General features: G+C 44.4%; 1 protein-coding gene across 1 annotated transcript; it reads left to right on the top strand.

The window, feature by feature from the left end:
• The first annotated feature begins 987 nt into the window (after nt 1–987).
• Nucleotides 988–22655, top strand: PTP4A2 (protein tyrosine phosphatase 4A2). Its single transcript, XM_040587905.1, has 6 exons — nt 988–1236; nt 9486–10156; nt 11765–11857; nt 16896–17026; nt 18923–18997; nt 20110–22655. Exons 2-6 carry the CDS (start codon nt 10061–10063, stop codon nt 20216–20218), a joined length of 504 nt encoding a protein of 167 aa, XP_040443839.1. The 5' UTR covers nt 988–1236; nt 9486–10060; the 3' UTR covers nt 20219–22655.
• The last annotated feature ends 5109 nt before the right edge of the window (nt 22656–27764 follow it).

Here is a 27764-nt window from a genome sequence, read left to right as displayed (position 1 = left end):
GGCCCGGGGCTGGCACCTTGGGTGGCCCAAGGCCACGCAGTCGGGCCAGTCTTCGGCCAAGCGTGGGGCTTCCTACGGGCCAGCATCCTGCCGCCACCACCACACTGAGTCACCGTGTCCGGTGCTCCGCCCCGGAGCAGGGAACCGGATCAATAGGGCATTCACGTAGTTCGGCCCCGAGGGCCCGCTCCCCCTGCGCTCTCAGCCGTGCCGGGGCTGTAAACGCCAGTGCTTCCCCCAGGGCTCCTTCCCCCGGGACGCTCGGCCGCCAGCCCGCGTCCGCCGGTGCGGGCAGGGGAAGCGGAAGCCGTGGGAAGTGCCGGGCGGGCCGAACCACTGAGCGAGGCGGGGGGGGGGGGGGCAGGGGGAAGCGGCCTGTACCACTGCTGCTGTGCACTGGCGGGGAGGGGGGATGTGGTGGGTTGCTGCCGTGGAAGGGTCCGCGCGCACGTGCGGCCGGAGGGCTGGTCCAAGTGCGCTGGAGCGGCGAGGGGGGACCGGGGTGTACCAAGATGGCTGGGGACAGTAGGGCGGCGCGGTTCGCTTCGTGCCGCGGTCGCAGCCGGGGGCGGGCAAGTGGGGCAGGGCGAGCCGCCCCCGGGTTCTTGGGCCGTATTAGGAAGGGCCATACCAATGCCCAAGGGGGGAAAGAGGGCTATACCAATGCTGCCTCCCTCGCGGGGGTGCGTGGGGATGTCGAAGGCCTGTTTCACCAGCGCCGGGATGGAGGAAGCCGTTCCCCGCAGCGCGGTGAGGAGGACCCGGCTGCTCGCACGGCAAGCCGCGACAGTGAGGAGGGAGGCCGCCCCAACGCTTCTCACGCCGCGGTCGGCATACCCCCAGCACCCCCGCTGCTCTGCGGGTGGACACGCCCGGCGCGTTAAAGCGGAGCGGGGGGAGGGGGGGGCGGACCGTACCAATGCCGGATGTGGGTGTGAGGCGGGCCGTGCCAATCAGCTGCAGGCGGGCCGTACCACGGGGCGCGGGCGGGGAGGGAGCGGCCTGTGGGCGAGGAGCCGTCTGGCGGCGCGCGGGCTCTCGGCTCTCTCCGCGCGGCCGGGCCGGACCGGGTCAAGCGCAGCCCCAGCCCCGTCACGGGCCCCGCCGCCGCCGGGCCGGGCCCGCCGCCGCCGCCGCGCCCCCTCCCGCTCCTTCCCGTCCCTTCCCGTCCCCCGGCCCGGTGTGTGGGAGGCGCCGGGCCCGCTCGGAAGAACGCCGACGCACTCAATGCCCAGGGTGAGGGGCCGCGGTGGGGAGGAGCAGGGGGGGCTTCGGGTGAGGAGGGCCCGCGGGAGGCTGGAGCCCCCGCCCCGGGGCGGGCCCGGGCTCTGGAGGGGGGTACTGGCTCCGGGGCGGCCTGTGGCCCCCCCACCCCGCGGCGGCTTGGGAGGTTTTGAGGGGATCCCTCGGCCTGTGGGGCTGGTCTGGGGGGACCTCCCTGGCCTGGAGAGTCTCCTTCGGCCTCTTGGAGGGATCTTTTGTGCTCTGGGGGTCCCGCCTGGCCTGCGGGTCTGGTTTGGGGGGGTCCTTGCTGTCTTTGGTCTGGGGGGCTGATTCGGGGGGGGGGGGGGTATTCCCTGGTCTGGGGGGGGTTCCTGACCTGTGGGGCTCGTTTGAGGAATACTCCCTGGCCCTGGGGACTCACCTGGTCTGAGAAGCAAGTCTGGGGGCAGCTTGTGAGCCTGGGGGGTTCCTACTCTACTTTGGGGGTGGTTTTGGGGGGGATCCCCCCTGCCCGTGGAGTTGGACCCCTTGGCCGGTAAGGCTGGTTTAGGATGGTAGCCCTTACCTGCAGGATTGGGCTGTTTTGTGGGGTGTCCCTTTGCCCTGCATGGCTGGTTTGAGGGGTCCTCCCCTCACCTGTGGGATGGGGGTGACTTACAGCTCCCACCCCCGGGGCTGTATGGCTGGTTTGTGTGAGTCCCCCCCCTCAGCTGTGGGGCTGAGATGAGGGGACCCCAAAGGGATGTTTGGAGGGAGGGAGTCTGGCTTGTACCTGGACTGGGGGGGTGCTGAAGTGGGGGGTCGTTGCATGTAGGGGTGCAACAGGGTAAGGGGACTGCAAAGGGGTTGGTGTGGGTCTCGCTTGTACCTGGTATGGGGGGCATTTGGGGGGGGTCTGTTTGAGGAGAGAAGGTGTTACTTATTGTCGTGTGTATCTACGGATGTGGGAAAGAGTTTTGAGAAAAGACGGGAGGGTGGTTTTGTGGGAAGGGGGGGGGCCTGCCTTGTGTTAGGCCTGGAGATCATTTGTAAAGGGTGAAGAATTTTTCTGGGGTCTGGGCTGGAAGGTGGAGGGGGAAGGCTGGGAGCAGTGTTGGGAGGGGGATCTTCCTGGTGCTCGAGGGGGGCATGTGGAGCTGGAAAGGAAGGGTGACCAGGATGTGGTGGTTTTCCTGGGGTTTCAGTGGGGGCAGGGTTGTGAGTGCTGAGGCCGGGTTGTGTAGATACAGGGCTGCCCTGTGGGATTTGGAGCTGCTGGGGCTGGAAGGGGAGAGCTGATGAAGTCTGGCCTGGCCAGGGCAGCGGCTAAAGGAAGTACTGATGGTGCTGAGTGACCTGCAGGAGGGCCTGGGGGAGGGAGTGGTGTGCTTACTGGGAACGGCTGTGGTTTGCTGCTTCGGGCATGCTTTAGTGGGTGAGGAACCCTGGTTATTGAGAGCGGGAGGTTGGGATTAGGAGCGCAGGCGAGGTTGCAGGTTGGGAGGTGTTACGGTATGGGGATGGTTGTAGAAGTGGCCTCCACTCAGTTGCAGCGATGGTTCCTTGGTGATTAGTCACAATGTGCTTTTTCTCTCGGGGCAGCTGTGTGCTTGTTGGTTTCAGCGTGAGGAGGAGTAAGGCAGAAAGTTGGCTTTTAAAGGCTACTGTATAAATGGAAACTCGCTTCAAACTCCCAAAATGAACCAGTTGGGTTCTGACTCAGAACTGCAGTTAGTATTTAAGGAAGAAAAAAGATAAAACCCACCAGTAGCAGCAGCCAGAAAACTCTATCTTCTTATGACTCAACGTGTAGAAATACTTATATTTAATGAACTCAACTGCTGGAAAGAAAAGATCAGAGTGAAGGTAGGAGTACGTATCTGCATGCATATTGGATTGGATGCACTGCTAGGAACGTAGGCTGCCTTATATAGGGTCCAGTTGTGATGTTTTTACGTACATCTCTTATAAACAGATGATTGACTTCAGGTTAATTACCTGCAAATATCCACCATTCTCTTCCACACAGCAATACTCAGATGTTCTTCCTCTATCAGAGCAGAGCTGAACTGTGATCAAAGCCACTTTCCTTGCTCCTGGACTTTGCCCGGTGTGGAATGCTGTGTTAGTTAACTGTTGTGAGGCCTGGGAGGGAGAGTGCTGATGTGTAGCCCTGGAGAGAGCCAGGTGATGCACGGATCGGAAAGGCTCGTTTCTGTCCTCACTTCAAGGATGATCCACAGCTGAATACGTAGCTCTTGAGATACTGTAGTGCAAGCAGATCATTTTTGTTAATGGTGTAGGTTGTGTATATTGGAGGAGAAAACATGTTTTCAGTGATGTACTGAAGGAGCAGAGAGGAGCTCTGTGTTGTCTGTTGTATTTGGATTAGTTTGACAGCTTCTTTGCCTGTTAAAGAGTTGGAAATTTAAACCAGCTCTGTTCAAACATTGAAAAATAGACCTAATGGGTTGAGAATCTGGGCTAGAAGTTACTCTTTGACACATGTGGATTGCAGTGCTAGATCAGGCTGGCACCTCTTTAGGCCAGTATCTGGCTGATGCATGTCATAAGAGAGTATAAAATACCTTTATAGTGGCTGTTGACTGGTACCACCTCAGGGCTCATTTTGCTTAATTGTGAAGGGGTAAAGAAGCCTTAAATCTCTTGATGCTTTTTTCAGTTGTAACACTTGAGATGCTGGGTTGCTGTCTCGATTCAGGTCACTGTTACGTGTACTTTTTTTTTTACCCCTTGTTTTTCTCTGTTGTGTACTGAAAAGTTAAATTCTCCTTGGTCTCTTACACTGAAAGTCTAGCTCTGCTTGAAATAATGGACTGTGGATTTTAACAATTGAGACTTTGTGGATGTGCAGTGAAATTTATCAGTAAGCTTCAGTTTCAGTTGTCAGACTGAATTTAACTGCCACAGGAGCATGGAAAAGGAGCCAACTCTCCACTAAGTCATTTTTCCGGCAGAGGTATATGGCAAATTCAAATAAACGAGATGAGTAAGATGCAAGTAATTCAACTCTGTAATTTCACAGACTAATATCCCTGTTGCTGTGTGATTTGAAATTGCTTTTAAGTCCTGCTTGACTTGTTAATGGTTTTTTGGTAGGTTTGGTAGGTTTTTTTGATACCTCATCTTAAAGTGTGAGAATATTTAGTCTGAGTTGTCAGGGGAGCTGATGATCTAGCAGGACTGTGTTTTTTAGAGACCAACAGTTGATCCAGCTTAGACAGCTCAGCATTCTGATTTTTAGGAATGAGTTGTTAGTGTCACGTACTGTGAACTGTTGTCTAAAGTAATTTTTTATTTTCCTTAAATATAATTGTGTGACTTAAACAGGATAATAGCTTAAGTTTCTTAGCAGGGCCTTTTGGTTTTGACTTCAAACACTTTTAGTTACTTTAAACTTTTTGGGCATGGTATGCAAATAACATTGAAATGTGTCTTCTGAAGGGTTTTTAAAAACTAAACGGTGGGTGGGGAAGGTGTTAAAAAAAATCCTGTGTCAGAACAGCATTTTTAACTACGAAGCAGGTTCTAGTTCACAGGAAAGATCTGAAGCATAAAGCCACGCATGCCTATCAGTTCTTTCTGAAAGAGCTAACGTGGTGTCTAATCACTGCCTGCTGCCAAGCTCACCAGGACCATGATCTCTGTGTATCGGTGCCTGTGTCGGATATGGTGGTTTGACCTCACCCCAGATTCCAGGATGGCAGCTAAATTTCTTCTGTGCAGTACTCAATTCTGAGTTTTGCAGCAGGATTGTTCTCTTGCTGAGTAGCCTTGCATGGTATGTTTGGCAGTTCTTACTGTTTCCTAATGTGTCACTTTTAAGTTGAGACTTCTTTCATCTGTGCTACTTTTTTTTTTTTTCTTGCTAAGGCAGATCTCTATCTGCTGCTCTGGGTTTTACGGCCTAGGATGAAGGAGAGTGACTGGGTTAGTGCAAAAGGAAACGAATGAGTCACCCGCAGAACTTGTCAGCAGGCTGGGAGGGAGCTCCGTGGCGGGGGTGGATAGGGTGGAACAGTAAAATTTTTGACCTCACCCCTCTCTAGGCACGTGTCATTCTGAGCAAGCTTCCTTCAGAGAGTGTTCAAGAAATTTTTCCAAGAATGTTAGTTCCAGAGTTTCTTTTCTCTTTACACTAGGAGACTGTATTTTAGAAAAGATGGTTGCTTTGGTTCTTGCTAACATCTGTTTCCACTGTTTTAACGCTCGTTTTGGAGGGCTTGGTGAATTCTTTCACTTGAAAAGCACCTTGTGCTCCAGATGAAATGGGACATTTTGATAGCGTATGGATAGAATGTGGGTCGTGTAATGGGGCAGTGCAGGAAAGGGAAGTGAAATGTGACTTACAGAGTGTCAGGAAAAGCCTGGCTGGACTGGACTGTCGTGTCTATCAGGATGGCAGTTTTTAGGGGATCGAGTTGCAAACCATCAGCATGCTGCAGTGCTGATTTCACGTGTGTAAATGCAAACTGCAAGAATGAGGTTTTATAGAAGAGGAAAAAGAGGAAAGTTCAGCAGCTCGTGACCTGACTTTATTAACCTCGAATGTGGATTCCCACTTACATGAACAAAATTAATTGTGATGGCTTGAAAATACTGACCTTCAAAATACTGAAGTATTCTTTTAATACTGACTGACAAATTAGCAGGCTTTGCTGTGCATCCTGTGCACTGGGTTATTTTGAAAGGTGATCCAAGTGACCTTTCCAAAGGTATCCATGTTTTGCAATCTCTGGAAGCTGCAGCTGTTGCAAGCTGTTTCGCTGTCTCAGTGTAGCTAAGGCAGCACTTTTACCAGTGTGTTTTGAAGGAGATGGTGGAACTAGGAATGATGATATTACTTGTTTTTCATTAGCTCTGTCTCCCTGAACTTGCATGGGCTCAATACAGAGGAGCGAGCGACTTGCCTTATTGAAGTATCTTAATTTGGGAGTTAATGCAACGACAGATGAGGCAGCTGCTAGAGATGAGTGTTGTAGGTGTGTTGGATTTTTGCTAGAGGTAATCTCAACTGAAGCTGCTGTCAAGTTACTAATTCATTTAGCTGTTCTCTCTTAATCACCCTGATTTATATATTCTAGTTAATACGACTGCCCCTTGCTTATGTTTTAAGCATATTCTTCCACGTTCACAGTATATCGAAAGACATTCTTCTCTTAATTGGCTTCATTAGGCTTTATCAAGCTCTCTTGGCATGTCTGGTTGTGTGAGTGCAAGAGGTAGGAAGCTCAGTGCCGTTAGTTATAACTTTAAATTAGTCCTGTCTGTAGGTACAGAGACTGCCACAGCTCACTGAACTTGGTTGTATAGGTAGGCATCTTGATTGATGATTATTCCCTGCTAATTAAGTTGAACAACATCAGGAACTGACTCCCAAGCAGATCTAGTGCTTTTCAGATGCATGTGTGGTTATGGCTTGGTGCGTTTGTCCTGCTGTCTCTGCTTTTTTCCCCTCCTCTGGTTCCTGATGCAGCTATTGCACCTCATTCGTAGTGTTGACGTGTCGGAGACTTCTGCTCCCTTTCTGAGGCCAGCCGCATAAAATGTGTTGTAATGTTTGGTTTCTCTCCATGTGCTATCTCACTTTCTAAGTATAAAAAGTTGAAGGTTAATTGGCTGAAAACTTATTACTTGTCTAAAGTTGTGCACAGAGCTGGTTATTATTTATTGTCAGCAGTTTGATAGCGCTCGGTTCTCTTGGGATTTTGAAGTGCAAATTTGGTTGCTAACATAGGGAGGAAGAAATTTGAAAGTATTTACTTGGGGAGATCAGAAGTTGTAGACAATAGGGTTTTTCCTGGTTTTCATTTTCTTAATTAGAAGTCTGATTTTTCCTTTTAAACTTTAGCTTAACAGCTAGCAGTTGAAAGTCATGGAAGGAAGGGATATGTGTGTCAGTAACCAAAATTTTAAAAATAGGGTTGTGTGCTACGTAAACTTCTTATCCTTCTGGAAATAATTTTTCAGACTTAAATACAGTGCTTTACATTTTTAATCACTCCTTAGCTATTAGCTAATTAAATGCTTCAGTAATGTTCCTCTGGGGAAGGTAAGATGGTGTCGTTCCTGTTCTGCAGAGGAGTTGAGCTACTGAAAGTGGCTTGGCCAAGGTCAGAGCAGGAGCAGCTGCAGATCTGAGAGTAGGACTTGAGTTGGTGACTTTTCCCTGCCATATTTAATTTACTGGAACATGTCATCTCCATGTGTCCTTTCCTAATGATTTGGTAAATGTTTTGTAAAAAAGACTTTTAAAATAATTGAATTGAAATTCCCTCTTTGATTTGCTTGAGGGAGGAGAAGTGTAACCATAATGACCTGATTTGATACAACTCAGAGTGCACATAGCTCTGGATGAGGCTCTTCCAACCAAATTATTGGTGCTGAAAAGAAAAATGTTTAAAAGGTTTTGTTTAAATATGACACAATAGCTCTTCCCCTCACAACAGTGTACTTTGTAAAGCTGTAAGCCTCTGATTCTCTGGATCCAAGTTTTGATCTCTTATGCCAAGATCTGTTGACCACTTTTTTATTTAAATGACCTAGTTAGGCCCTCAGAAGTTAGTTTTGAAACCGTTCCTGTAATGTAAGTCTGCAGATCACTCTCCAGGATGTCAGATGACTGGAGTGTGTGTTCAAATGGGGGAAAAACAGGCTAGTGTTTGCCTGAAAAAAGGCTTTCTTGCATAGAGTTTTACAGGTGTTGGACACATGTGGCTGCTGTAACTCTAGTCATTCTGTTCCTGGTACATGATAGCTGTAGCAGACTGTAATACATTTTAAAAAATCCGTTGCTTTGAGATTCTGTAGTATGTATGAGAGAGTTATGACAAATGTGCAAGAATTGACAAGTGTAAGGACTTGAGCATGATGTGTTTAGATGGGACTCTTCCATCTGGGGTGAGACTTAATCCTGTAGTCATTACACTGATAAAATATTCCAGGATTCATTTTTGAAATTTGTATTTCAGTCACTCAGAGTAAAAATTGCGTTAGGGTCGGGGGAGGTTATTGAAAACATCTTTGTTCTTGCCTCTGGCAACCTAATTAATGTATTTTTTTGGCATTGAAAGCTGTTCTTTAAGGAAATAATTGCTGTTCTTTGGGTGATTTTTGACTTCATGTCAGTGAAAAAGGTAATTTTATAGTACTTAATTTGACTATTTTACAGTGAGGATCTCATTAAAATGTTGAGCGCACCAGACATTTGGGGTGTGAACTTCCATGCATGTGTGTTTTTCACTAATTGTATTCACTTGAGTGTGCCATGCTGACCTTTCTGCTTGAGTTGCAGGTTTGTGACTTCTGGCTGCTAGTTTGGATTTTATTCAACTGATTTGAAACTTTTTCCTTAAAAAAAAAAAAAAAAAAGTGTTAGTAGCGATTCTTTGGCTTCACGCAGTTTAAATGCAGTGAAAAGCTGTGTTGCGTATTTAGTATTTCAGCCTTAAATGAGTTGAGCTAGTTTAGGTTAGCTCCATTTTCATTCCCCTAAAGTTTATAGTAGAATTACATCGTTCCATCTTTTATTGCTGTTGCTGAAACAACTGTATTTTGAATGCTGTGTGTTAGGGCTGGAAGCTGCTGCTGTCTTAGTGCCCTGGTCTGTAAATAGAGATAAGACAGAGGATAACTAAAAGCTATTACTGCTAAATGACCATTTGGTTGCTTTTGAAATTACTGATTTCTGGAGGCTATCGCCCTTTGACTGTTGGGAGTTTGGTGATACAACAGGGTTGGTGAAATTTATCTGCTGGTGAAAGCTTGGCTATATGGCCGTTCAGTTATACTCTTATTTCCGCTTGTACTGCCTATTTTGTTCAGAAAATAAAGCCATGCCAACAATATTTTGTACGTATTTGAGCTTAAGCCAAACAGGTATGACTGTACCAACAGCCGTTTTCAAGCATGTCCTTAGCTTTGTGCTCTTTTCTTCTCTTCTAGGGCACCTGGGTGGGAGGGAGGGGCTGCCGTGAGCACAGAAAGGTTTCCTTGTTCTCCGTTCCGGTGCCTGGCTGCCAGGAACAGCGTTTACCAGAAGTGCCATGTCTCTGGGCTAGAGCATACTTTGTGCCAAAAGAATATTTGGCATTACAACTATCGGGAGTCCAGTGAAGGTTGATTTTTGTTTAAAAACCAAACCAAAAAAAGCCCCCCCCACATAGTCTTACCTAGTTTGAGTTTCTCTGGGAGGGTCAGTACTTGTGTTTCTGAAAGTAGAAGCAACAAATCCTCTGACGTGATATTTTTCTTCTCTTTAGGTGTTCTGTTGGAGTATACGTCGCACATTTATGGCGATTCTGAGTGTGAGGGCAGACTTCTGCCAGGCCCAGCACAGCATCCTGGCTGACAAGTGAGCTGAGTGCAGGGGGTTCTACGTGCCATAATTACTTTGCCTTGAAGACTCCAGACACAGCGAACACACTCAAATATATGGGATATCTTCTGCACATTGGAAGCATATTCCTTTTACTGACTCTAGCAAAACTAAGCATCAAGAAAACAAAGTGGAGAGAAAATCTGCCCTTACTTTTTTGCCTCACCAGTGCCTAAATGTAGAACAGGCTGCCTAGTCTTGTGTGTAGTCAGAATTTTTGGAGTCTGAAGGATACCACCTGCAGTAATTGAGGCTGAAGTTGAATTCAAACAGATTCTGAAGCAAACCTGCTTTTCTAGAAGCAAATTCTTTAAGGAACAAACACGTCAAAGCAAGCTCTGATCAATCCCAGGCATTTTAGTGGTCTTTTTAATGTTTTCTGCTGTGAAACGTTTCCAAGGTTATTGATTTTTTTTTTAATTTTTTTTTTTTGGCCCCTTACACATTTTGTTTGCCATTATGAACCGTCCAGCCCCCGTGGAAATTACTTATGAGAATATGCGTTTCTTGATCACTCACAACCCAACCAATGCAACCCTCAGCAAGTTCATAGAGGTAAGGCAGTCAAATAAAGTATCATCCTTCTTCCCCTGTATGCTCATAGTTTCTGTACGAGTACTGAGCAGTCATTCTTCACACCTATTTCTCAATGCTTTGGCTATGTGTTACATGTTTCTTAAAACTTAAGGTATTTTATCTTTAATATATTGTTTACATTCTCTTGACAGTATGAGAGGGGAATCCACATTTTCCAAAGTCCTGCATTTCTTTAATTGCAAGAGGCTGGATGAGCTTCCATTTTAGAATATAAACACACACCCGTGCTGTTCTTGTCCTGGTTTCTGAAGGACTGCTTGTTCTGTGATTCTAAACTATTTTTCATTAAGTAATGCAGTGCTTCTAATACATTGATCTATTGCTCATCTTTTGGCTTTTAAAGAAGTGGTTAACTGAGTTGTGACTGATTTCTGACCTTTCTTCTCCCTTGGAGTAGGATTAAGTGCAGTACTTAACGCATCCTGTCAACTAAACCATCAATTTTATCAAACAGCCCTACCAATCCCAGAATTGTCAGAGATTTTAGGTGTCAGAATTAATTTGTGAAAAATGACATCTGCCTGGGTCAAACTAGGGGAAATCTCAGTTATGATGGGCAGTGGATCACTCCGTTGCTGAAACACCAAGACCTTAAATACAGCAAAACCTTAATATTAAAGTTTTTTTAAAAAAGTAACAGGTGGTATCATCAGAGAAGCGTAGTAGTACAGTGTATGTCTGCATTCTAGTTTGCTCCAAAACTGCTGTATCTTTGTGCATTTCTATCTAGAGGACTTTCATCTTGTGTATGCAGGTCCTTTTCATTCCAAAGAGATCCTGTCATCCAATACTGATGTCTGACTGGCTATTAACAGACTTCCATCACTTAGCAGTGTGCTCGTCACCATGAATCCACTCAGATATTAGTGGTTAATTCTGTCTGAAAGCCACATTCTTTTGGTCTTTATATATATATAAAAATAGAAATTATTTTCCCCATTATTGTGGATTGTCTTCCTTTTTCAGGAGTCTTGGACTCTGGAATAGATGTTATTGCTAATTGTTAGAAGTTACAGTGATTCAGTCCAAACATGAGAGGAAATTCTGCTTGCTGTATGAACCTTCAAAGTCAACTGGAACAGCTTTTGTTTGATCTTCTGATTATTTATCTAGCACAATGTGCTACTTAATAGTGCATTACAAGGAAGCTAGAATATGGTGGTGTGTGTGTTCTCTTCCTCCCTGCCTCAAAATGTCAACACTGGCTGAAGCAAACAGTTCCAGGCTTTCTATTTAAAGAGAAGAGGAAGCTGCTTGGAGAATTTAAGCCTATTTTAATTTTACTCTTATATATGCAATTTTTTTCCACCTTGACATTTCCCTAGAGAAGAAGAAATCAGAGGTGTTTCACATTGATTCTTGCCATTTGTAACCCTTGTCCTAATGCAGGCCACAAACCCCCTTTCTGTGTGGGCCCTTGCCCCTTCGTTGTGTAGTCACCTTGGAGCTGCGCAATAGTCACGACACCACTGACTCTGTGTAAAATGTTTAGTTTTGTAGCTGCTGAGAAAGTTCTTTAATTCTTCCCACTGTTGGTGTGCTCACATGTTTTCCTTTCTCTCAAAGGAGCTGAAGAAGTACGGAGTGACAACCTTGGTGCGAGTTTGCGATGCTACTTATGATCAAGCTCCTATCGAAAAAGAAGGAATCCAGGTTCTAGTGAGTTGCCTTTAAAACTGTCTAAAAATGAAAAATGACATGTCTAGAAGTAGTGGGGTTGGCCTTCATGCTTTGGGTGACAGTTTATGACTGTGTCAGCTTGGCCAAAAGAATGTGATCCCCAGCATTGGCTAAAGCCGCTTTTGAGAAACTCCCTGTACTTCTATGAAAGATACTTGCTGATTCATTACTATTGCCTGAGCGCTTTAGTTGGAATAGAATTGTCTGTTCCTGGATTCCTGGATTTGTTGAGATCCTTTGATTGCCTTTTAGTGCCTAGTTCGATACTACTTCAGTATTCAGCCTTACGGTTCATGCATCTCGGTTTGGTCCTTTTCTCTCAAGAACAGCACTTCTTGGCTTTATTGTTGACCTTCTCAGGATGCAGATAAAACTCCCTTCTCTCACTCTTTCAAAAAGTGCCACCTCTCGAGACTCTAGCTGACATGTTGATAGAGGCGTCCATGGAGTGGCTGTAGCAGGGTATTGATCGATAGCCTCATCACTGCCTACCTCTAAATGGAGCCTGGCTGCTGGTGGCTTCCCTGTTCAGCAGGTGGAATTTCTTTTAACTGCTACTCATAGTTAACATTATGCAACGGCTGTCTGACTGTATCGTCTAGTATTGCTTGGTGTTTTAGTGGAGGTTTTTTTAATAGGTGTGTGCTCATACTAAGCTTGCAGGCAGTATTTTTCCAGGCAATACTTCTAAATTATTATAGTGTGTCAGATATAATCAGTTTATTTTACTGGAGTGAGTAATACTCCGTTGTGAGGCCAGAAATTGCATCTTACCTTCTTGTTGCAGGTAGTCAGTCTTCTATTGCCTCTTGATTTTTATGGCTCGGTCAGAGGAAAACTTCTGCAGTTTTCCATTAGGAGAAAAAACTTGTATCCTGGCATATCTGTGAAAACTCCACGTACAGGTCAGTCAGGTTTCTTGGCTTCTGGCCCTAGTAAGCATTTACTCCAGTTCCAGGCAGCCACGTGTGCCTCAGTGTTGTTGGAAAAAGGAGTTACAGGGCTACCAGTGCTCCTAGGGCTGTGCTGTGGAATAGCATTTTGTTCAATCTAGAGCTGTCTTGGGCTTGGACATCACAGTGCTTCCACTGCGAAACCTCTAGTTGGGATACTCCTAAGGTTGCCAGAGACTGGAAGGATTAAACTTCTGGTGTAGAAGCCCTCAGAGCCCTGGCTTAAACCGGGGCTTAAGAGTATTTCTGTATTCCTGTGCCAAAGCAGAGATCAGAGTTCTTCCTAGAAGATTTAGGAGAGTTTTGTAGGTGTCCAGCTCTGCCAGGGTGGCTGCCTGGTGAGGCTGGCTGACCTTGGCTCCCGCAGCCATGAGCAAAATCCACCTTCCCTGCCCATGGCCAGGGCCCCCAGGGCAGCTGCAGGAGCTGTGAAGTTCTCTGTGCTCTGGAGCCTGCGCTTCTGAAATAGTTTGGGGATTTTGGTTCTCAAGAAGTTCTAAGAAGTTGGTGTTGGCCTGGTTTGAACTGAAAGCAGTTTTTTTGAGGAAGCTTTTCTGAAAACTGGAAATGGTGTTTCTGCCAGCTTTGCTGAGCACTGTTCTGTTGGAGAGCCTTTCACTTTGAGTAACACATGTGAGAGAGCCTTGTGTCTGTACACATTTGCCTCAGCTAACAAGCCTCTCCGCATTTGGTATGTACCAGCTCTTAGTATTCCACTGCTGCTGCAGAAAAAAAACAGGAGGGAGCATAAATCCACCAGGCATCTGTTAAGGGTAACAGAAAGCAGGAGGTGACAGGGAAGGCTTGCTGCTAATGTTATCACTGATCCTGATGATCCCAGTCATGAGGTTGTCTTAGTAATTTACTATATTGCAATAGTGTTTTGCTATTTGAGATAAGCTTAACCAGTTACCGACACGACCACCTCCTGTATAGCTTTTCCTTCTATGAATGCGTGCTTTTTCAAAGCAGAGTCCTGTTGCTGTTCAGAAATGGTATTGAATTACCAGCTGGCTGAGAAAATAACGCGTCACTATTTCAAGCTAATATTTGCTTGCAAAAATAACATTAAGATTAAAAACACAGCCTGAGAGAGATTAGTGTCTATTTAAAAGCTGTTGAGGTCAAAAGCTTAGTGAAACCCCTGAAAATGAGAGCACTTCAGCAAAGCCTGCTCTCATGCTGTGATACAGGATCATGTACTGGCAAGATGGGTAGAATGTGGCAGCTACAGAGTTGCTTTGGCAGATGGCATAGTGAGAAAGCAGAGAATTAGATGTTCTATGTTTGAAGTAGTACTATTGCATGCGCATGTTTATCAACAGAGATTAAATCCAGGAGACAGGAGGTGGGGACAGATTTAGTTTCTGTGGGCTTCTGCAGTTCTTGCAGTTATGTTCATGTGTAAGGTCTTGTAACACAGAAATGTTCCATCAGAAAAACTGGTAGGGTTTTTTTTCTGGAAGTTTTTTTGCACTGGCTGGAAACCAAGGAGGCTGCGGTAGTTTTGTTCATCTTTAGGATCCAAGACGTGTTTCATTGTTCTCCTTCTGTCAGTCCTTCGTTTACTGTTCATCCCTGGATCAGACTTTCTTTACGCTCTGTGCCCTCCAGAGTGGCCACCCCCTGAATGCTTAGCAAGCTGTCGGGATTTGCCTGTGTTAGAGATGTCACTTCATTGTCACCTGGTATTTACTGTAGCACTGTGGGTTTTGGTGTTGAAGGTGGGAAGATTCCGTGCTTGTGGCTGCGATCTCATCCTGCACAGATGCAGGCAGTGCTGGGAGCGTTTTGCTGCTGTAATTCAGTGTGAGTTGCCCATGGGTTTTGAAGAAAGGGTTCTTTGTCACCTTAGAGTCCTGTTACTGCTTCTTGGTCATCTCAGTTCTGCATTGCCAATGCTGCAGTCAGACAAACCCAGAGCTGTTCTGCTGAGCAAGACTACTCCAGACAAAGGGTAAATAAGAATAACCCTTTCTTGCCTGTCACCCTTCCCAGCTACTGCAGGGTGGCACAAAAGAGCTGTATTTTCTGTTTGTGCAATTTCAGTGCACCATCCTGGTTATTAATGACTGTTTTGCCTGTGAGCTTAGCAATTTGTTTTCTGTCCTGTCTGACAGGAATTCAGAGGTGATGCTGGCAGAACTCAGGAAAAAAAAAATGCAAACCTGCTGTAATTACTCCTCTAGTCCCGGAATTATTCTTGTTCCTTATTCTGGGCAGTGCCCTGTGCAGCAATGTTTTATCAGTGCTAATTTAATGTCAGTGGTGCACCATTCCCCACAAGGTGATGCTTTGTGGGGAAATGATGATTGTGATTAATTTAGGCCAGCACAAGAGTTGTGTGGACATGATGGTTAACATGTAAGCTAAAGCAATGTAGTAAGCTCATGTACTTGATCTGAAGGAAAGGATTTAATTTAATCTAAAACTAGGACACAGAACTGACATGTAAATCCTGTTCTTTGCAAGGCAGTTTCAAAAGAAAGCATCTTGGAATGGGTAATGCCTCTGCTCTTGGCAGCCTATACATCTCTTCCTGGGATGGCGGATGACACTAGGCCTAAAATAATACAGCTTGCAGTGTGTGATTGAGTGGAAAATCTTGTAAAAGCCTTTTATTAGAAAGAACAAGTTTTACTTTATGATCTTGTTTCTATAGCCTTTTATTTTGCTGCATTGTCCCAGATTTTTTTAATTTCCCATTTGCTTGGAAAAAAAGTTCTGTACTCTTCAGACTTTGCCTATCTTTCTGAATTAATTACATATAAAGTTATTTCAGTAACTTAAAGCTTCTTGGTTTTCTAGTTCTGAGACACAGATTTCTACTTTGCAGCTTTTTTAAGTGCCAGTATAAAGATGCTCTTCGGCTGAGGTCTGTGCTAAGCAGTGCTTGCTCTTCAGGAAGTATTAGGGTAGCAATAAGTGCATTCAAAACTAAAAATCTGACCTTTTTTTTTTTGCTTGTGCTTGTTCAGAGTTTCTGTGTGCTTCTTTCATATGACTTAATGTTAACCTGTTCTCTAGATAATACATGAAAGTCTCGTTTCTAGCCAATGAGGGAAGAAGAGAGCTCCTTTCAAAGCAATTTCCCTACTGTTTGGAGAGGTTCTTGAATAATATGAAGCTCTTGCTATGAGCCTCTCTTGAAAAATGCCAGTTGTCTAATTAAAAGTGCTAAATAACTACTAAGTATTACGTTTTCCCTTGCAGCTAAGAGTGCTTTTCTACAGCACTCCCTGTGTCTGAGAAGGTTATAAAGCATGTGATGATGTGCTGGGTCCTGAAATGTAGGACATGGAGTACTCCACTTAGCACATGTTCCAGGAGGGAGCTGTGACCTCGGGAAAATGGGAAGCTTCTGACATATAATTTTGATTGATGGCCATTTGATGATATTAAACGTAGCTTCAGTAGTTTAAATGCTGGATACTCACTTTAATAGGCAGAAATGTGAAACGCTGCTTAGCTGTTGACTTTGCATTTGTCGAAGCACTCTTTTTGCTTGTTTTGTTGGGTTTTTTTGTCTTGAAAATACCTGGGTAGTTTTAACTGTCTTGCTTATTGGATTCATGGCAAGCTGATCCATTTGAGTTGTTATGAAATACCTTCGCCTCTGATCCCCTTGAATTGTTATGAAGTAGCTTCTTTGTGCAGTCTGAAGTACAAATAGCATTTTCAAAAGTTGACACAACCATAGGCGAAAGTCTACAGAGTTCTCATCTTTCAAATGTTTATTTGAAATGTCTATTGATTTTTACATATTTTTAATAAAAGAGATTTCAAAGGCGGCTATTTTTCTAAGAATTCTATACTACAAAGGACTTAGTGCAGAATTTTATTGCAATGTTATTGAAAAGTGCAATTAAATGGTTGTTAAATGTTGTGTTGCATTATGATATTGATCTGCAAACTTCCGCACAACCAGAAAAATACTCATGGAACTGTTCATGTAATATATACTTCTTGCTAAATGCAATATTTTCCTTCTCGCAATCATGGTTACCTCGCTGTTGATTATAGATTGAAATCCATACAGCTAATGCAGTTTTCTTACTTCAAAGGACTGGCCATTTGATGATGGAGCACCACCCCCGAATCAGATAGTTGATGACTGGCTAAACCTGTTGAAAACCAAATTTCGTGAAGAGCCTGGATGCTGTGTCGCTGTTCACTGTGTTGCAGGGTTGGGAAGGTTAGTATTCAGTTAGTTTATTTGTTTGGGAGGTAGGTCATGGAAGGTGTTAAGTAAATGCCAATTTCTCTGTTTTCTCCCAAATAATGCTTTAAAGTAGCAGCATCAAGTTTGTGTCCTTAAAGCAAGAGAGACTTACTGCAGCTTAAAAATAAGTAATTTCATAACGCTGATCAAGGATGAGAGGAAAAACTTGGAGAGATTGTTGAGAATACTTCTGTCAGTCATGAGCAACAGGAGCAGTTAGAAATGCTATTAATTTGAAAGTATGTGTCTTTCTGCTAAAACAACATCATCTCTTGTGCTTCTTGACAAATGTGCTGTACATCTATAGAACAATTTCTAAGGCCGTACGGTTGTGGTTTTTTTAATTCCCTCCTGTTTGCAACTGATATACTATTAAGCATGTGGTAATAAAAAAAAGCATTTAGAAAAACTGGTTCAATTACTTTCTTACCCTGAAGTGGCTTTGCTTTAGTTTCAAGAAGTTAGGCTTGAATTTCTTGCTCACATGCAGACATGTTTCTCTCCTCACCACTCAAAATAAAACTTCCTTCTTTGGGAAGAACTTCCCTTCAAGATGAAATTTTATATATATATATAGACTGATTCAGAAAAGCTAAATGCTACATTTGAGAACACAAATGTAAATCTGAGTGTTGTGTTTATCCTGTGAGCTAGGAGGAAATGGAGCTTAAATGTTAGTATTCTTACAGTAACCATGGGACTGTTAATATTTAAGGATATGAATGCGTGGGCAAGAAAGGTGGCTTAAAGAAGTCAAGTATGTGCAGGGCTGGAGCGTGTCAAGTTCTTAAATTTCCACCTGTAGAGAAGAAGATGGGGGAGATAGAGGTAGGGGGAGAAATAGCCAATATTTAAAGACAGGAGAGACAACCCCCCAGGCAATTAACATTTGTTTATCCATTTCTGCTCTATTTTTATCTGAGGAGCATCATTAAGAAGGTGGCCATGTGTAACTCAAGTGATTTTTTTTCAGCTCCTGTTTCTTGCATAATATCAGGCTTCAGTCTGGAAAACTGTCCACTTGTAGTAGGGAATTGAACTTCAACTATAGTAAAAAGTGCTTTTTTTAATGTTATGTTGAAGTGGCTTTTGAAGTCTCGAATTGTTTCCTTTGGAAAGTGACTAATTCTGTTTATGCAGGTGCGGCATGGCAGTGATAGTGACAGTTGTTTCTCCTGAACTATGTTTTTGTTTAGCCAGGAGTGTAAGTTTTCCAATTGCTAGCACCTGTTTAATCCTTCACTACTCTGCTGTCAGAGGTGCCTGTTGCAACTGTGTGTTTAGTGGGGTGAACATCGATCCAGGAGAAAGTCAGTGTGTGCTGTGATTTCTGCTTGTTTGAAAAGCCAGCTCTTTACACTTAAGAGATTTCCAAAATGTAGACCCCAAAATAGACAGTCTTACTCTGTCCCTGGAACGCCCAGTTCCATGTACAGCATATACTTTAAAAAAAACCCACCCAAACTATGTAAGTCATCTGTTCAGTGCTTCATAATCTGTCTCACGTACTGCTAAATCTACAGTGTCGTAAGAAGCAAAATGCATGCGAGAGGTATTACACACTTGTTCTAGCAAAGTGGAAAATTAGGTTATAGTGAAATGAGAAAGCGTAAAAATCTAGAATTATTGTTTCATGCCCTAAACACTAAGGAGCTATTGAGTTTTATTTGTGTGTGTGTGTGTGCTGGAAGCAGAGCTGTCTGCTAAAAGAAATTTTACATTAGGTACTCAGCAGGCAAATGTCTTTCTGTAGATGATACTTAAAGAGAAAATACTTAAGCTATCTGTTTATAGATTAATCAGATGTATTTTGAGAGGTTCAATATATTGTTTCTCTAGATCTTCCTTAAATATTGATTTCTCCTTTAGGGCTCCTGTACTGGTTGCACTTGCTCTCATTGAATGTGGAATGAAGTATGAAGATGCAGTTCAGTTTATAAGGCAGTAAGTTAAACTTCCCCATTCTCAAGAAATCTTTACACTGTATTTGAACAGCATGCATCTTCGGCAGAGTTTGTTGGATTTCTGACTTCTTTTCTAACAGCTGTATCCTGACAATAACAGGCATGACTTTGACATTAATGCTGAGGCTTGTGCCCTTTCCAGTGTTAAGAGATGAGGATTAAAAGGTGATTTCTCTCCTTTCTGTTAAAAAATCAGGGCTTATATATTAAGCCATTGACCTAGTATGCAAAGATTTTGAACTTGGGAGTAAAAAAATCTCTAGGCCAGGGCTGTAAAAATCATGGATGAATTGAATGTGGGCTAATTGCTCTTAATTAAAAATAAAAAATAGAAAGTTTCTAGTGAGGTTGGGCCAGCAAGTAGGTGAGCACCAGCATTCCTGCAGGTGTTGTGGGTGAGAGCGTTATCCACCCAGGAAATGTCAGCAACCACCCTGTCTGGAAAATAACAAAACTGGTGAAGGATGAGACTGCAGAGCTCTGTTGGTTTAGTGATAACATCAGATCTTGAAATGAAGCCCAGCAGGTAAGATTTATGTTGAATGAGTTCTGCCAAAAGAGCAATTCATCCCCTTACGGATTCCCAGGGTCTTCAGTTATCTTTGTGAACTGTATTGCTGTCAACAGATTTTTCTGAATTTTTCCTTTCTTGAATTAAGTTTTTCTCTTCCTGGGTACGGAACCTTTTATACGGAGAAAGTCTTTTTAGAGAACCCCTTACATATTTTTAACTAAATGTCATGATCTGTCTTAGCTAATGCAGTAAGTAACATAGGCATCTGCAAGGACAGGGTGACCTTGATGCTGGTCGGTAACTACTGCTGGCGATGGACAGAAACTCTCCCAATCCAAGAAAATATGCTGAAAGCTGCTAACTCGATTTTGATTTTAGTATCAGCATGTAGGTGATGAACTGCTAATGCTGGCCTGGTTTTTCCTTCCTCAGAGTGTCAACGGATCAGAACCAAACCAAAATGCTGTTTTGTAGATCCAGAAAAGCTTTGAAATGAGGACTAAGCTGCCTCAGAATGTATATGGTGATTGAAGCAGTACTTTTTCCATTGATATTAGCCTTCATTCTCTTTGTTTTAGGAAAAGGAGGGGAGCTTTCAATTCCAAACAGCTGCTTTACCTTGAGAAATACCGACCTAAGATGCGATTACGCTTCAAAGATGCCAACGGTCACTGCTGTGTTCAATAAAAAAAAAAAAATCTCAAACGAAGGCAGAAGTTAGCTTGGCTGTTTTCTGGACTCTTGGCACCTGGAAATGTGAATCTGGAATCAAACTACGTCATCAAATTAGTGGTGGAGTCAGTGCTCCTCAACCTCTGTCCTAATGGTGGTGATGATTGAAAAAAATAAAAAATAAAAAAAAAAATTGAGAAACATTTCAGTGAAGGATTGTTTTCTCCTTAAGCTGCAGTTTGAACATCTGCAAGGAGAAAATCAGTTTCTGAACCTTCTGTATTTTTAACTTTTTAAGAAAAGAAATAAAGTAAATTTTATGTCTAAGGAAAACCAGCAGAGCACTGGCTTGTGCAAAACCTATTTTCTTGATTTGAGGAAAGTACCCCACAGTTAGGGCCTGATACATTAATTCCTATGGGACTCTTTTAAATGGAGTTGCCTTTTTTTTTTTTTTTTCTTCCTTCTTTTTTTTTAAACCTTGCTGAGACCTGGCAGAGGGACATAAGGAGGAGCCTTTGTTGCTGTATGGGAGCAGTCTGACAGCCTTAAGCCCAGCCTGGGCACAGTCTAGAGATTCGGTGATGTCTGTGTTGTATGTCTATGTGGTGTTCAGACTCTGCAAGTGTGGAAAAAACTTCCTGCTGGGCTTTAACAGAAAACTCACTGCCTAATATCTTTGGTGAATCTGCTAAAGGCCTTTTCCGATTGGTAGGAGATGGTGCTTTTAACTGTGTGAGTGCGTGTGTGTATGCACATGTGTGTGATTTTGTGTGTGTGTGTGTGTGTGAGTCTTATTTTTCCAAAGAATTTGGCTGAAATGTTAATTGTCTTTCTGTTGCTAGATAGAAAATCTGTCCCGGCAGAAGACTGATGTTCAAAAGTGTCCTAGGTGAGCAAGGGGCAATTCAGACAAGGACTTTAATTTATCTGTCATAAGGAAGAAGAAAAGGCTTTTTGCTGCTGTCCAGATTGTCTGCCTTGCCGAACACAGTCAATCAGGATTTGGGCGGGGGGAGGGTCTCATTTGTATCATAGAGGAGGTAAAGATGGTACGCACACAGAAATGCGGTCCACGAATAAATGTCTAGTGTGGGTATTTTCCCAGACTAGCCCTCATGTACAGTTCAGTTTAACCACTGATTGCCTTGTTATTTTTTTATTCGGCTTTTTTTGGAGGGAGAATCTCTAGTTACACACCAACATGCCTACCGTGTATTCACCATTGGCAGACCATAAATATGCTGGTTTTTGGAGTGTGCACTCGCACCACGTTCTCTCTGAAGGGCCATTGGTGTTGTCTGTGAATTAATAAAGTCATTTTTACAGCCTCTAATAAGCAGTTTCAGCCAGGCTACTTCTACCAAACACCCGTTAACTTAGTGCCCTGCCCCAGTAGTGACCTCGTGCTTTCGACTTGACGTTATGTCTGTAATATTCAGCCACTGAAGGCTTTGAATACAGGTTTAGGGTCATACTCTCCTGTGATCTTTTGCTGTGGAGCACCAAAGGCTTTTGTTGGTCCGTGCCTGTAGGAGGTGTGGACTGGTACCCATCTTTTACCGATACCTCAGCTGCTGGCGATGGGAACTGCCTTCACAGGATTTCTTCCTGTTCCAGACTTCTGCTTTTAGTCTGCTGCTTAACTGCGCAAACATTTTCAGAACACAGGTAATGGGCTTTTAGTATTCGATTCCTGGAAGGGATTTATAAATATAAGCAAAAAATAGTTGTACTTGTTGAGCCCCTCACTTTACAGATACGCCAGCAGACCCGTTTGAGGTCCGTGGCTAGAAAACGCGGCGCTCCACAAAACTCGGTCTGTACCCTGACTCAAACTGTATTATTGTACTGAGTTCCTTCCTCCCTTTAAGATGTGTAACGTTTCTGATTTCTTTAATAGATAAAGGAGACGTGAAAGTGTTTGTGATGTCAATGCCTACATTAGGGAAATAACGTATCTGGTAATGTTTGAGTCCATGTGGAAGGTAGATGATGCTGCAATTACCTAATTCTGGCCTTTACCTTCCCCTTGCAAACTAGAAGCCTAATGTTTTAACTGTTTCTGCAAATTAAAATGGATGTTCTTTGTAAAATTAAATACTGGTAGTTAAAGCTGATTTGACAAATGGTGGAAGTCAGATTGGAGGGGAAGTTGTTGAGCTGGATTAAAAACCAAACCCCAAGCCCTTCTGAAGAACAATAAAAAAAAATGTACATGCTATATGTATAACTTTGCATTCTTCCCCCTACTTTTACTCTGATTTATAATGTACTAATTATCATATACTATGACTCTGCAGCCTTAATTGAGGAAAAAGAGTGAAAAGTGCAGACTGTCATATGGTGTGGACACAGACGGGGGGAGTGTAATGGTGACCGATGTCCAGTAGGCACAATACTTGGTTCAGCACTTGAACGTAGTGCAATAAAGTTCTTGCAGTAAAATGTCTTCCCTCTGGCTCTTGATGAATTTATTGCAGCTCATTAATGTTAAATGCTCTTTCATCTGATTTGTAAAGGCCTTCGGACAAGTTTGTCCGTGCCCCTTGTATTACTGATCACCGTTGGGTACTCCATGGCTTGGATTTGCTGGTGGGAAAGGCTGTTCTCCCTTTGAGAAGAGGGAATAGTGCTGGAGACAGGAACAGTTCTCTTCCTTTCAAATTACCTGTTTTAAAAGAGGTAAACTTACCTTTAAACTAACAAAACCACCCCCCCCAGACCAAATGACAGCTCTGAACTTTCCCAAGAGCTGTCAAAGATCCGTTGCAAAACGCTGTTGTGCCCTGAACAAGACTAGACACCATGCCACCTGGCAGAGCTTGAATGGGGTTATTGTTTTGGGGTAACAATGTGTGAGATTCTAGAGTCCTGGATCCCAGTCAGTTCCCCTTCCTTGGAAGTGGAATGCCACTGTGTTGATCTGTGTAATTTATTTAAATAATACTAAGGTGCTGTCTTCTGGGCTTCACAGATAACAATCCAATCGGCTTTGCTTTGCTGCCATCAAAGAAATATATTACTTGCAAATCTGTATCGTGTTTCTAATATTTATCAGATTTTCCCACTAGTGTACTAGAACAAATTTTTAGTCCCTGTTGGCAATGAGATAATAAACCACTTTGACTGTGAGACTGGCAGAAATAACTGTGAAGTTCCATCTCCTGTTTGTATTTGTATAGGGTTTTGGTTTATGGTTTTTAACACCAAACTCTTGCTTTGCTTGTTTCTCAAAGTTTCTTTTTGGTTGCCATGCACATAAGTGAAATGTCTTGCTAATCAAAGGCTACTCAGTATGATAAATACCACGCACTTAATTGGAGCTGAGATGTTCCTGTATGAAGTGAGTTGTTTCTCTTGTTAATTTCTGTTTTTGCTAACATCTAGGTGGCTTTGGATACCGATGCTTTGAACTGGAGACAATACTTAATCACATGCGTATTTCTGTCACTTAAGGTGCTACTTTTGGAGCAATCAAAAATCGTAAGCAGAGTGGAGTGACTCTGCATGGGGAAAGGAACTGCAGGAATCATGGTTGGCACTTCTATAACAGCGTATGTTAACTGGAAAATTATAAATGGTTTAACTTAGTCTTAACACTTGCAGATAACTTCCTGCGAGGATTTTTAAGGACATGTTTCTTGAGGGAGGGGAAGAATAGCTTCTTGTCAGTAAAGAGATCTTGAAGTAAAATGTGAAGGTTACTATCAAACGTGTTGTCTCTTTAGCTTTGTGTAGTGTCACCGCTCTAGGCTGCGATGTTCATGTGTGTGCTAAAGATGCCAGAGCCTTGGCTCTGCGTTGTGATGTTCCGGAGCCTAGATACTCGGGCTAAGGCACTTGGAGCATCCAGTTATTTGCGGCTGAGCTCTACAGTAAGTTACTAAGCTCTGGTAAACGGATTACCGTATTCATCTGTAGATCCTAGAGGCTGGCTTGGCTGAATTTGTGGATGTATAAAGTTGGGGGTATGAGGCAGTCCCTTGACACTTCTATGAAAGCAGAGGCGTTGAGGAATCCTGTCTCCAAAGGGATTTATGTCTGATTAACTGCCGAAGGGACACGAGAGGTAATGCTTTCACAGGTGTATCGGGAACACCTTTCACTTTAGGCTGTCCAAAGGCTGTGTAGACATCATTACCTTGACAGTTCAGTGTTATGTATTTTTTGCAAAAGCCAAAACCTTTAGTACGGAGCTAAATCTTAGGACCTTCCCTTGTTCCGCTTGTGTCATCAGAACGTAAATCACCATCGTCGATGAATGAAATGACGTAAGTGAAGTCTTAAATTGTTTTTCACGCTGTATATTTAGCCTAGATCCTGCTACTGGGGGGACAACATTAAAAAGATGACTAGGTTGTCCCATGAAGTTAGGGACAGAATTCTTGGTTGGTGCAGCTGCAGCACCTGGGCTTCTGCGCTCTGGACCACTGAGCAGATCCTCATGGCAGGGTTGTGGTTGGCATCAGGTAACCGAGTGCTTTGGGGGGGCAGCGGTGCGGCTGGCAAGGAGCTTGCCTCTGGAAGGAACAACTGTGGGTGAGATTGAGAAAGCTGCTAGAGAAGCTGCTTGCTTTTGGCAGTGGCTGCGATGATGCTGGCAGGGTAGCTAGAGTTTGAGGTGGCTATGTCTGTGCCCTTTCTTACAGGGCTTAACTCTGTAGATGGAGACTAACGAGGGACACCAGGAGCCAACACCAGAGGAAAATCCCTGATCCAAAGCTGTGGATGGATTAGAAGAGCTGAAGGCGGGGGAAAGAACCAGGTAAGGAATTACTTCTTTTCTATCCAGCAAGGGAAACCAAAAGCTCTGAGTAATAACATGTGACTCCTTTAGGGCTGGATGAAGTCAACGGAGGGAGCGAATCTGGTCCCAGGATGTGGGACATCTTCTGTGGGTCCTGAGGCCGTTTTGCTGGGAAGCAGGGCTGAATGCAGAGCCTTGTACAGAAACAATTCTCTCACTGACAAGCACCCTGAGGGGCTGCGCATGCAGTGAGCTGGAGGATAGGATGTTGTGAAAGGCCCCCTGCTCCCAGCAAAGCAGGGAGACTGGGGCTACTAACAGTCTGCAGGGTTTTGCGGAGAATGGAGAGCACAGCGTGAACCCCTGGCTGAAATAATATTCAGAAAGCCCTTGGGTTGTCTTTGGCAAGGCCGTGCATGTGGAGTTTGTGACCTTCCTGGGCTACTGTTTTGTTTCTGGTTGTTGGGGTTTTTTTATTTTTTTATTTTATTGTCCTTGTTGTTATCCAGAGGGCTGTTGGATCATTAGCGTGCTGGGTGGCACAGTCTTGCTGAGCTGGTTATTCCGATTGACTAGACTTAGTGCTTTGGGGTACCTTTTGCTGCAGATAATTCTGCATGCAGGCTGACTCTTGTGCTACTTTGTGATTTATTGCCATTTCAGATTTCAATTTCCAACAATAAAAGGGGGGAGGACGTTCTTCCGTGGAGTATGAACGGCTTTAGGACTGAAATCAGACATTTTCCTAGAGCGAGGGGCAGTGGAACCCATCGGGCTGGCGCTGAGTGGGGGTTGGGGGAGAAATGTTAAAATAGCAGCAGCTTTTTTGACATCTAATCCTTGCTCAGCCCTGCTGCCTGCGAGCTTGAAGCACTAGGAGTACAGGCAGAGCCTCCTGCTTTTTTGAGAGCTACGATGGGATCGATATGTTCCTGCAGAACACTTCAATCCCCTCATCTCGGCATTTGGCAGGGAGAGAAGCATCTGTTTTGCTGGAAGATCTTTGACTAGTCTTAATAACGAGACGGTGCTTTTTTGTTTCTGTTGCTTGGGGGCAGTAAGTGAGTCAGTGGGTCTCCTGCCTTTGGATCGGGCACAGGGCAGGAGATAAAATGCAGATTTGTTGGACTCTCTGGGGATGGGGGGGTTGGCTGGTGCTTTGGGGGAGTCAGCTGGAGTGTGTTGTACCACAGAGCACCTGCTGCGTGACCCGTGCTGGAACAGCTTGTGATGGGGTGGGTATAAGCCATAGATTTCTTCCCTTCTCCCTAGACACTGAAAACAAGATGAAGGGTAACAACATGTTGTCAGGCTAGCAGGAAAAAATCTGGAGGAAGAACTGCATAACGCACAATTAATGATAATTACTGTCTTCCCAACTGTTATTTCAGCTTCGCCACTGCTGGTTGCACTGCAAGCCGTGTGGGACAGGGACCTCGCGTTACGAACCAGCTTTTGGGGCGTTCCTTTTCATGTAACGCTCATTCATATTTGGGGAATCTTTGCCCCTGGGTTTGAAAGTCAAGCCTGATCTTGCAGCCGTGGAGTGGGGCAAGGAAAAAAAAAAAAAAAAAGGTTCTATTAAAAAAAAAAAAATGTTGTCAAGGAAACTGCTCTCACAGTACCACTGTGCGCAGCCAATACGGCACAAAGAAAAAGTCTCCCCACAGCAGAGCTGCGTGCAGCACGGGGTAGGCTCCACAAACGTAATTGAGACAGCGGGAATTCGGTGCTAACTACAAAGCCTTGTTTTGATTACTGTATGGACTCCATCCCAACCTGCTGTAGTTAGTCTTTGTACCTTCATTAATGAGCCAGTCTTGCTTTCCTTTTCTGTAAAGCTAGCCAGAAATTTTAAATAGGCGAAGGGGTCAGGAGGAAGGTGACAGAAATTACTGCAGACTTGCTTTTGGTAGCAGTATTCTTCCTGCAAGGATAATTACTTAAAGCAAGACGAATGCTCTGCATTTCAGTTAACTCCTCTCCAGCCTGCGTTAAATCCATTACAGGATGCCTTGCGTTTGACATTTGTGTCTTTGTCCTTAATGATGACAGTAAATTTAAACACCCCAGGAGGGCTGTGGGTAGCTGCCAAGTCTCAAGATGCTGCTGCTGCTGCTGCTGCTACGACTCCCTTTAACGTCGCCCCACTGGGTGAGGCTGCTGGAGTTGCTTGGCCCGAGAGTGATGAGAGAGCTGGTGTCTCCCACACACTCACATCATAGGTGAAAGCTGCGCTCGCAAAACCTAGATGTGACACTGATAACCTGCGGTTGCTTCCTGGTTACTAGGTAATAGCACTGTCCCAGGTGAATCCTTCGTGCCTGCAAAGGTAATTTATCATACGGCTTTCCTGTTTGTGTTCTGCTAAGCTGAATCCAAGCCTTCCATTTATTTCAGGACCTCGGTAAGAAATCAAAGCAGGGTTGCCAAAGGGCAGCAGAATTAAACTGTTTGCCTTTGCTTGGAAATGGCTTTAAATTAATTCTGCTGCTCGCAGAGCTGATTCTGCTAGTGATAGCTGGGATGGGAGGCGATCCTGGGCAGCTGTTTTGCAAACAGCACTCGCACTTTTCTGCCTTCCCCTGCCCCATAGTTGTGTAATAACTGCTACAGAGCCAGAGCCCGCCCCCCCCCCCCCCCCCCAGCTTCTCTAAGTGCAGACATGCATGAAACTCCTCTGGGTGTGAAGAGTCCAAGGCTCTGCCGTGCTGCTGGGGCACCTCCCTGCCGACCCCCGAGCTGGGTGGTCCGCGGGGGACCTGGTTTCCAGCTGCTGTGAGTTCTGCCCTCACATGCTGCGGTACCAAC

This window comes from Falco naumanni, chromosome 3 (genome assembly GCF_017639655.2).
Source record: "Falco naumanni isolate bFalNau1 chromosome 3, bFalNau1.pat, whole genome shotgun sequence".
Classification (NCBI taxonomy): domain Eukaryota; kingdom Metazoa; phylum Chordata; class Aves; order Falconiformes; family Falconidae; genus Falco; species Falco naumanni.
This window is presented reverse-complemented; position numbering and strand designations above follow the sequence as displayed.